General features: G+C 41.9%; 3 protein-coding genes across 15 annotated transcripts in view; 1 reads left to right on the plus strand and 2 right to left on the minus strand.

The window, feature by feature from the left end:
- The window catches only part of LOC131671940 (phospholipid phosphatase homolog 1.2 homolog), a 12,561-nt gene extending 7,767 nt beyond the window's left edge, over positions 1-4,794 (minus strand). For 2 of the 8 annotated variants that reach the window (XM_058948759.1, XM_058948758.1), the window contains exon 1: positions 4,594-4,794. In XM_058948759.1, the coding sequence (XP_058804742.1) occupies positions 4,594-4,794 (201 nt within the window). Of the gene's footprint in view, positions 1,804-1,881; positions 2,140-2,920; positions 2,997-4,593 lie in introns of those variants that run through there. The other 6 variants (XM_058948767.1, XM_058948764.1, XM_058948762.1 and 3 more) reach the window with 6 other exon arrangements.
- Positions 4,025-6,548, plus strand: LOC131671943 (tetratricopeptide repeat protein 19 homolog, mitochondrial). Of its 2 annotated transcripts, XM_058948775.1 has the most exons (7): positions 4,025-4,154; positions 4,476-4,669; positions 4,755-4,860; positions 4,990-5,363; positions 5,616-5,878; positions 5,948-6,255; positions 6,335-6,548. In XM_058948775.1, the coding sequence occupies exons 4-7, from the start codon at positions 5,058-5,060 to the stop codon at positions 6,532-6,534; spliced, it is 1,077 nt and encodes a 358-aa protein (XP_058804758.1). In that variant the 5' UTR covers positions 4,025-4,154; positions 4,476-4,669; positions 4,755-4,860; positions 4,990-5,057; the 3' UTR covers positions 6,535-6,548. The 2 variants fall into 2 exon arrangements, with proteins under 2 accessions (XP_058804758.1, XP_058804759.1); XM_058948776.1 differs by lacking the exons at positions 4,025-4,154; positions 4,476-4,669 and having other exon boundaries at positions 4,723-4,860.
- A 35-nt stretch (positions 6,549-6,583) lies between these two features.
- On the minus strand, positions 6,584-10,703 carry LOC131671942 (zinc transporter Slc39a7). 5 transcript variants are annotated; one of them, XM_058948774.1, is made up of 5 exons: positions 8,783-8,919; positions 8,487-8,599; positions 7,448-8,422; positions 7,301-7,376; positions 6,584-7,227 (listed from the first exon to the last, which is right to left on the minus strand). In XM_058948774.1, the coding sequence occupies exons 3-5, from the start codon at positions 8,393-8,395 to the stop codon at positions 7,052-7,054; spliced, it is 1,200 nt and encodes a 399-aa protein (XP_058804757.1). In that variant the 5' UTR covers positions 8,396-8,422; positions 8,487-8,599; positions 8,783-8,919; the 3' UTR covers positions 6,584-7,051. The 5 variants fall into 5 exon arrangements, with proteins under 5 accessions (XP_058804757.1, XP_058804754.1, XP_058804755.1 ...); XM_058948771.1 differs by lacking the exon at positions 8,783-8,919 and adding an exon at positions 10,557-10,703 and having other exon boundaries at positions 6,586-7,227; positions 8,497-8,599; XM_058948772.1 differs by having other exon boundaries at positions 6,586-7,227; positions 8,497-8,599; positions 8,869-8,929.
- Positions 10,704-10,761: the final 58 nt, after the last annotated feature.

The raw sequence follows: 10,761 nt of genomic DNA on the forward strand, positions 1-10,761 counted from the left end.
CAGCGACGCCTCCGTTCGCGTGAGATTCGGGAGCTCGCCGCGAGACGCTCGGTTCCATGGAGCGCGCGTCGTCCGCGATCAACTGCCGCGGTCGAAGTCTCGCGCTCTCCTCCTCGCCGCTCGCCGACGTTGATTTGTGGCAGATGCGCGACGCCGTTTGGCGGCATCCGTCAGTGGCGAATGAGCGCGCGATAGCGCCAATAAACGTCGAGCCGGGGCTCAGGTGACTTCGATGCAAACAGAAAATTTGCGCTCGCTCGTTGTGCAAAGGGACTTGCGTAACGCGGCCGGATAAGCGCAGAGGCGCGCGCTCCTCGTTTTCATTTCGCAGCACGGGGGGAGAGTGGGGTATTCGCCGACAGCTGCGCGCGTTGCAAAAATGGGCCTGCTTCGCGTCGTCGCCGGTATCACTTAATCTCGCCCGCCGCGATAATTGGCCCGAGCGCGTCCGCCAGCGAGGCGCGCGAGCGTGCGACGGGAGCCTGTCGCGGAAACATTGCAGGCGCCGTAAAAGCGAGCGTGACGTAATGTCTGTCTCCGACGGCCGCCGCAGTAGGCTCGAGCTGTACCGCGGCGACGAGGCCTCGCCGATCAGCGACTCGCGTCCGCCTGTCGACCCATCGTCTCCTTCGGCTCGTCGCGCCTCGTCGTATCGCGGCGATGGCAGGCCAGTTTCGTTCGGCCGATGACGCAATCGACCGCGGCGGCAAACAACCGAGTCGCCGCTCGGCTCTCACGGAGAGCCCTAATCGCGGACAGCGAGAAGCAGCCGGCTGCGGCGATAAGCGTGGATGCGTACCGTGAACGGAGCGGCGCGCACGGGCCGAAGCCCGGCCTGCCCGGCGACTCGCCGAAAGTCCGATTTTCGATAACGCGGCGCGCGTCAAGCAGACGGAATCCACGCGGCAATGGGTGAAAGTGGATTAGCCCGCGCGATCGCGGCAGCTGGCGCAGCGACGGCAATTAGCGTGGAAACGAGTTTAACGGACGCCGGCCCTCAGCAGTCGAAATGCGTATGCGCGCGTGCGTTCGGGCTGATTCGATGATCGGCAAGAGAGAGCCTTTCGGGAAAAGCGATTACGGCACGGCTCGTTAGGTCGTTAGCGCGCTGGGGCAAAAATGTTTCGGCAGTGCGTTCCGGCCGCGAGTCCGCGGGGACGCGTAGCCGCGCCGCGCTTCCGGGATTACCGTTAATGGCGATACTCCGCGCCGCTAATGAGTGGCTCGCTCGGCCGCCGCTGAAAAATAACCGGGCGACGCGCCGGCAACCGACGAGATCGCATCCCCGCTCGCGCAGCTCTCTCTCTCTCTCGCTCTCTCTCGCTCTCTCTCTCTCCTTGCTCCCAGCGCGCGCCGCTCTCGGATGACTTTTGCAGGGTCTGCGGTCCCGCGCGCGAGTGCAATCGGCCCGCGGCACGAAGCTGCGCCCGAAGACGGTGAGTCACGTCGCGATAAGCCCGGCAGCGCGGAGTCGACCTCGGTCGCGGGTGCGCGCCCCGAGCAACAGTTGCCGAGATTCGGGACACCGGGAGCCGGGAGAAAAGGGCGCGGAGAGGAGCGAGGCGAAGGCGCGCCTGCGCGCGGCCCCTCGTCGAGTCAATTATGAATCACGCACGTGCTCGCGTTTTCTCCGCCGCGGCCGCACGTGGCCGCCTCGGCGGTCGGCGCGGAGAGCGGCTTTCGCCGAACGAGCGAACCGGTCGCGCCGCTCTCGGCGAGCGAGCCGCGCGCGAAACCGGAATCCGCCGGTGCGCGCTCCGCCGCGGCGGCCGATCGGCGCGCGACCCGCAGCGTCGGCCCGACGTAAACGCGCGATCGTTACGCGAGGCTCGAGCGGGGACGGGCCGCGCGCACCCGTTACGCAAAGCACTGCACGCTCACTCCCGGGAAGCCGCACTGCACCGCGCGCCGGAGCGCTGACCCGCGAACAAGTACCATCTGGACCATGCTGCTCGCCCGGAGAACGCAGGAGGCGGCGCGTGGCGCACCTGTCGACGCGGCCAGCTCGACTGACCGAGCGACTGGCGATCAGCCGGGCGACCTCGCGGACGGCGGCCTCGGCGGCATGCCTCGCGAGTCGTGGCGCTGACCGGCGCTTCGGGCCCGACGCCGCGCGCGGAGCTTCCTTCGCCTGGATGCCGCGTGTCGAACTGCAGCCAGCCGGCGGCGAGGCTCCGCCGGCCGCGGCTCGCCAGCCGCGCCGGGGAGGGGGTCCCGCCGACTCGCGGCCCCGCACCGCGCACACTTTCACCGCGCCGGCGGTGCGGCCGCTTTTCGCATGCACCTGCCCGCGCCGCTGCTCCGCGGCGGGCTTTCCCCCGACTCGCGCTCGCCTCTTCCTCCTCCTGGCCCTGACCGTCCGGGGAAATGCGCGTCGCCCGTCCGCTTTTTTCGTTTCTTTTTGCGTTTGCCTTATCGATTTACGATGTGTCGCGCACACACGCGCGCGCGCACACCAACCTGTGTCGTCGTCGTCGTCGTCGCCGTCGACACTCGATCTCTACTCCAAACAGATAATTTTGTGTGTTTACACAATACGCATACCTTATCTATGACTTTGCAACGGAAAATATTTTCTATTAATAACGTCGCTTCTCTCGAATGATCGCACATTCGCACATGTGGTATTTTTTTTCCTTTTTTACGTTGCATTGCGGTTACCCGAAGAAACCGAACAGATAGCAAACGGTATGTCGCGAAGCGTTGGAGACCACGTGTCTCGCTCGCGTCATCTGTCCGTTACGGATTGCAAGTGTAATTATTTGGCAAAATAAGGACGCGTGCGCAAGGCGCTCGATGAAACAAAGGCGAGCGAAGTGGAAAAGGCCGCGATTTGTGGAAATCGACGGGAAAAGTCCGGTCGGCTTTGGGAACGAGGCGAACGCGTGGGAATAAAAGGAAAAATGAAGAAGAAACTCACGTGGAGAGGATGATTAGAAAAGATTAGAGTCCGGGAACCCGATTCTCCCAAGCCCACGCGAACAGTCCCATTTCCATTAGGCCGCCGCGATAGCGCGCATTAGCGTAAATCGTGGGTGGCTTCGGTGGAGGCGGCACCTTAGCGACTTGTCGACGAACGCGTCATCGCCGACCAAATTGCACGAGTTACAACACCGCCGCCAATTCCTTGCCACTGACCTGGCCGCGCACTCCACGATTATTAAGCCGTACTCGGACTCGTTCGTTTTCCGCCTTATCCTTTATTGCTTCCTCTCTATCTTCTCGCTTAAGTGCCAAGAGCCGCCCGCTCTCTCTCTCTCTCTCTCTCTCTCTCTCTCTCTCTCGCTCTCTCTCTCTCTCTCTCTCTCTCTCTCGCTCTCGCAGAGCCTCCGTCTGGCTATTTCTTTTTCTCTTGCCTTTCCTTGTTTTGCCTCGACGCTTCCCCTTTGACAGCGGACTCTTGGCACTTTTAACGCGCCTTTGATTCTGCGCCCGACGCGCTCGACAATTATTATCGCTCCTCGAGCTTTCTCTCCGCTTCGGATATCTGGCTCGGCGGATTGTTTTTTCACGAGCTACGATTGCTTTCAATAACGCCACGAGCGTAAAAGCGACATTGAACTCGATTCTGCGAGGCGCTGCGCGATCGCCAACGAAGGCTTGATCAATTCGTCGGATTATTTATTGCTTTCGACCTGATATCGCAATACGACCGCTCCACTCTCTTCTTTTCCAAACTTATCATCGTATAAAACAACATTGCTACGCTATCGTTAGCGAATGAAGCAGCTTATCCGTATTTATTTCGATATTGGTGGATCGATCAAATTTAGTCGTTCCACGCCTATCGCAATTTTAACGAATACGCAATTTCGGTTTTCGAAATAGTTGCTTCTTTTATTGCGTGAAATGCTAATAAAACTTCGATTTTCTAACGAAACACATTTGTATTCAATGAAGAAATTCCGCGATGTAAATTTTACATTAAAATAGACTGGCAAAGACAGTTGGACGTTCGAATATTCCCGCCGCGTGTCAACTTTGAAGATGGCGACGAAAAGATGTCTGCGCATGCTGCAGTCGTCTGCTACTTACCTCTCGTGAGGGAAAGAAATTCTTTTTCCTATCAAATAATGGACGTGGCAACGGTCTTTTAAATTATCGAACAGAATAAAGGTGAAAGGCAGTAAAATAACAACTCGAGATAAATTTAGGTATGGAATTTGGTTGTGCGATGAACGCGAAAACGTGCGATTGTCGAAAAACAATTTTTACACACACAACGCTACCTGATCCAATCGTACCATATTCACTTCGTATACATGTGTACATTACTTTTACATATGTGTCATTTATTGCAATGTAGTTTTTTATCTTTCTTCAACAATTAATGCTGAAGGCATCAATTTTAATCGTACAAATTAACATGTTCCAACAGTAAAATTTGCATGATTTAAGAAACAAGAACAGCTGTGAATCATCTGTTCAAGAAGACATTTCTTTGGCATTTGAATGACGTTTCGATCGTGTTGCAGCGACAGCATTTGCAGAGTGATTCACGAACCCGAGGTCAATTAGCATATAAAATAAGCGCTTGTAATCGTCTGTAATCGCCGACAAAACAAAGGGAAAATACAATTTGTAGAAACTGACCTGTCTCAAGTGCTGCCGAAATTTACACGAGTCATTGGATGTCAGTGATGTCTTCATACCTAAAAGCAGATCCCTGGTCAGTCTCTTGAAAAAATATCGCATACTCCTTTGACAGCGTGCCGCTACTAAACTTTTGAACCTTACTCTCGCATATGAGACAGGGTTCGAGCTAGGAAGAGATAGAGAGAGAAGGAAAATCATACTCAACTCTGCGGTTTCTACAGGAGCGGGGCACACACGTACAATTGTACGTGTATGTACATATAGGTAATACACTCGTTATGACTTATGACGTGTTTTGTCGTTTTCTAGATAACATAATATACTCCCACTTCCTCTAGTTAACTATCAATGGACAGAGTCTCTCATGCTCCATCGTTTCTCCTTGACTTTCAGGGTGCCTTACCACGTGTGAATGCTGTGATAAAAACGTCGTCTGCTAGCAAGTTATCAGCCTTAACAAAATGACCCATCTCGTGAAATTCATGAGCCACTCTTTGGCTTTAGCTCAGAAAGCCTTGCGAGCTCGAAAAGTTAAAAATTTAACTCACAAATGTAGCCTACAAAACATTTCTACAAATAGTCACCAGAGGCATCTTTTGGTAACAACTCATTTTCATGAAGATTATGGACATTCAAATGATCGCAATCAATGTAACATTACAATATTACTTGGCACAAGCTTTGCCTTCTTAGGATTTTTTGAGAAGAAAGAGGAGGAAGAAAATCCACTTATCACGACTCTCAAACGTTCGATATTATTGATACAGGTATGCCATGCCATAACTGTAAATCTAAACAACTGTGCAGTATTTCGGTTAATTTGAAAATTAAAAAAATCACTTAAACATTTACAAGTTCTTGAAATCACTCCAGTATTGCAATGAATTTTCATAATCATCCAAGAACTTGTTTTTATATAAATCTTATGATTATTTAGATTATTTAACAGAAGATACTCTTATTTATTTCAGAATTCAAAAGTAAAAGAAAAATAATAATTGTAACCATAATTTATTTAGAAAGGAGAGTTCAAGAAAGCAGAACAAATGTTGCATATAGCACTGAAACAAGCTCAAGACTTACAGAATGAAGATGGCATAACATATGTATATGATGTAATGGCTAATTTGGCATTCGAAGTTGGAGAGTATGAAAAAGCTGAGAAATTGTTCAAGGCTGTCATGCAAAGAGAATTAGCTAAAGGAACATCTCAAAATGATATGAAAATTGTTCACATGAGCTTAAAGATGGCAAAAATACTAGAGCAAAGAAGGCTATATGAGTAAATTTATCAAGCTTTTTTACAACTCGATATTTAATAGTGATTGTATATGTTGTGTTCTTGTTTTAGTAATGCAGAACTTGGCTACAAATATTGCCTAAAAATTCTACAAGAACATATTGATCATGAAACGGAAGACCTTGATATTATAGCATTATATGCAATGAATGTAGATTGGTATGCACACTTTTTGATGACCATGTCAAGATATACAGAAGCAATGAGATTTATGGAAAAAGCTTATGACTTATGTGTCAAACTCAATGGTGAAATTCATGAACAATCTGTTGTTCTTTTAAATGATTTAGGTTCTATATGTTTTATCAAAGGTAACTTGGACGAAGCAATCAACTTTTTGTCCAAAGCTGCAGAAATAGGTATTACTTATTTAAACCTACTATTAACTTTATTTTTGTAAAGTGACTATGTAAATGAATTATAAATTAATACTTTTAGGTGCAAATTTACCAGATATGGAAGACTTGTCGTCAATTCACATTAATCTGGGGAACGTTTACATTAAAAAAGGCTTGTTGGATGAAGCAAAGAAATGTTGTACAACAGGTTGGAGATTATCAAAAAGTAAAAAGAATTTGGAAACTTTAGAAGAAGCAAAAACGTGCCTTGATGAAGTTAATAAATTATTGACAAAGTGAAAAGCGACGATTATTTTCACAAATTATTTTATTATTATTATTTTTAGTTTTTCTTATTTTGAAAAACATGTACAAGAATAGATCAAATCTAGTCAGATAACACCTTAAACGTGTATTTTACAGCAACAAGTGGAAGTTTAAAGCTTAGCCTTCATTGTGTTCAAACCACAAATTTCAGTATTAATCAGATCTTTGTTATTAAACTGGGATAAACGTCTTTAAGTACAATTCACTATATACTGTACATATGTACATTGATTTCATGAATGCTTAGTTATTAAAGCTTTTATATGAAATGAAACTTAGTTGATGTTAAAAAAACGTGTTAAATCAATTGTAAATAAACAAAGTATTGTGAAAAATGGTTTGTCTTATTATTATAGTATCAATTCATTGGGTTGATGTGTTGTTTCAGTAAGAAAAATATTTTTAACAATTCTAATCACAAACATTGTACAAAATAGTGTAAACGTATTTAAATTAACAGTATAAACTCGTTTTCTAAATATTGTCTCATTCATTCATACTCTGCAACTAGTACCATCATGTACACACCGATAAGAAGAGCGATAATTTCTTTAACAGATTGCCAAAACTTAGTATCAGATAATAATTCAGGTATCACAGATACTGTGGCAATGTAAATAAAACCTCCTGCTGTGAAAGGTAAGATCCACCTTGTCGCAATATCACCTGTAAAATTCATAATGTTGTAACACTTAGCATTTTTTATGAGAAATAAATATTTTATTCTGAATAACTTTACCCATTCCACCAACGAGAAGGGAGATATATGTTCCTAACAAAGCACCAATTGCAGTTACCAGTTGCAGCATGATAGCCTGAAATCAAATTTGAAAATCAGAATTCAATTTTCATGTTAATCATTGTTTAACAATATTTATGTCATTACCTTCCATTTACTACAACCACTTTGTACCAATATTGCAAAGTCACCAATTTCATGCGGCACTTCATGTAACAATATAGTGAATGTTGTTACATATCCAACACTATTTCCAGCTAGATAACTTGCACCAATTGCTAGACCATCTGTAAAGTTATGCAAAAAGTCAGCAGCTAAATTCAAGTAGCCAGCAATTTTTATTTCATCGCTAGGTTTTTTAGTTTCCACTTGTTTATCTTTGTTCTTATCATTTTTATTCTTCTTATTATCTTTTCCTTTAGTAGCATCCTCATTCTCCTCGGATACATAATGATGATGCTGATGATGAACATGATCTCCTTTGATGAGTCGAACAGACTTTTCAACAAGTAGGAATGCAATTATACCACCTAATACACACAGTCCTACAGACATATTATGAGTGTGTCCCTGATTATGATTATGATCATGACTGTGAGGAAGAGCATGAGGAATCAAATGGAGAAATGCATCACCTAAGAGTCCACCTGATGCAAAACTCAACAATATTTTTAAAAAAGACTCATGCTCCTTGGTATTATCTAAAGGCACAAAAAACAACATAATAAATGGAGCAGCTGATATTAAAAGTGTTGATCCCATAGCTTGTATAAAGACATCTCCTTTGTGCTCTGCAAAATTAGATTCAGGCCTCCAATGAGGTTTTTCATTTTCTTCCGGATGTCCATGGTGATGGTGCTCATGGCTGTGACCATGCATGGATTCACCAGCTACAGGTTGATTGGCTTGTTTGGAGTACTTGAAACTCGGAGGCTCGTGATTGTGATCGTGATCATGATTGTGATGGTGACCGTGCGAATGACACGGAGCCGGTAGACTGAAAAAGATAAGCACAACAAAGACTGTGATAAAAATTGGCGTCAGCCAACCTTTGTTCCTTTTCCCTTCATTGTTGTTCTGCTTGGTATCGCTCATTTTTCACTGGCGCACGTCTTCAGCAACCTGTTGGAACAGAGTATAAAGAAAGGAAGAATTTACGAGACTGATAGCTTTTATCAATTATCACCTGAACTTACGTGCGTTATGTTTTTCGAGCGCTTCAAGTTCCACGTAACCTCTTTTAGTTTATTCTTATCAGTAAAATCCGCGCGCAACAGTCACGAAACTCCACAAACCATGCTATAGGAGCATAAATAGAGCATTGACTATGGATAATTAAAATGAGAATCGTATGAATGTAAAATAAGTATGATTTGTTTTCTTCGTTATTCATTTAAAACGACTTTCTATAACTTAATACCCATTTAAAGTTAAAAATACTAATTTAGTGAATAACTATCATACTATAATATGAATACTTACAACAAATTATTTGTCATTTGGTCTTAATTATTTTGAAACGATTTAAAAATACAATATTTATATCAATTTTTATTCCATAAGCTTACCGCCATTAAGTTACGATTTGAATTAAACCAAGTTTAATATTTGCGGATCAGTAGAACGTCTACTCGATTCTATTCTAATCATCTCTATCCATAGTGGATAGTGGGAATACCGGGAGTGGGGATAGAGTGATGGGAAACCAACTTCACTCCGTACGCAAATATGACAAAATAGTAGAGCAGACGATATTTATGTATACAATAAAATAATCATAATTATACGTTCAGATTGATTGTTAAGCAATAATAAAAAGAAATAAATATCTCAAATTATTAAAAAAGTGTAGTAAATATTGGTTTCATAATATGAAAATTTTGTTATTGCATTGAAAAACAAATAGTAAACTCAAGCTCAACAAGCTCAATATCAAACTGCAATTATTAAATAAGTTTATTTTTGATTATTTCAGAATGGATAATTTAAGGAAAAATTTAGATGCTTTATGATTCATTTGTTTTTTTATTTATTTTCAGATTTTAGGTTATGGTAAAAATAATGTAGAACAGATGAATATAATATTATAGCATATTTATTGATACACAAAATTGAAATAAATAAGCAGTTCTATTAATGATAAGAATTTGGTAGTTACTCTATCCATTATATAAATTAAATAGCATTTACACTGAGTATTTTAATATATGAACTAAAACATAACAAAAGATTATTTTATACTTGATCATCAGTTAAACAGAGGTTTTCATAGATAGACAAATAATTGTTATAATGTTATCCTGCTAATTTGTATGGACTGTAATGATACTTGAAATTTTAATGTTTAGTTAATAAAATTATACAATAGGAGAATGGCTTCTTACCAAATTTGTACTTTAAATGGTAACTGATTAATTTATATTTTTTGTTTAAGCTACCAAATTATGATTATGGCACACAAGTTGATTTATATATTTGTAATATGATTTTTAGTTCAGTTTTTTCATTTTTAGGAGAAAATGTGAAAGAACCTTTTTGTTTATTATGTAATGGGATATTCTTATGGCTACAGTTAATATTTCTGATGTTAGAAAGTAATTCTTGATAATAAAAGTGATGTGTAAAGATTGTTAAATATAGTATCACCATTTAATATGTGTTAAGCCTATGAAAATTGTAGATACAAGATTAATGTTTCAATTAAACAACTTTCTTTGATATAATTCTCAAATATTGAGGCTTTAAACTTTATGTATAATTAACATATTTTGAATGACTTGTTACCCAGATTATTCAATATAAAGTTTACTCAAAGATGATAAACAGAGTTTTAAATATCCTTTTGATCAAGGAGACCTCTTGATTTGTGTAAAATTAATTAATATATATAAAAATTTTTTTTGAAAAGTTTGATTCATCAAAATTTAGGGATGAAAGATGTGTTGAGAATATCAAAGAGCTGAATGAAACGTAAAAAATATTGTGAAGAAAATATGTGAAATATTTGACGAATAACATAAAAAAATACTTTATTGGTTGATATTTATTATAAAATTATACATTTTATGTAGATTTATATAACAAACATCCATTGAGAAAAACAAATTGAGAGATAGAGAATTGAATATAATTGATGTTTTGGAAAGCTATGATTTGAAACGTATGCATTCCAATTGGTTTCTGATTTATCAATAACAATAACAACATATATCAGTGATTTACTTCAAGTTATAAGTAGAAATAAAGAATATCTTACTTTACATTGTGATGATGCTTCGTTTCCAAAAGCTTAGTACTTTGCGAATTTCAGTATGTTTATTGTATTATTACAATCAAAATAAAAATAGCTTTTGCAAGAACGTAATACGCCAAAAAAATCTATTCTTACGTTATATTGACATAATTTTTCCACGAATAAAAGTTGCGCTAAAATGAGAATTGGTCAACACTCTAGCAGTGTT

This window comes from Phymastichus coffea, unplaced genomic scaffold (assembly GCF_024137745.1).
Source record: "Phymastichus coffea isolate CEN01 unplaced genomic scaffold, Cenicafe_Pcof_1.1 PCOF00139, whole genome shotgun sequence".
Lineage (NCBI taxonomy): Eukaryota > Metazoa > Arthropoda > Insecta > Hymenoptera > Eulophidae > Phymastichus > Phymastichus coffea.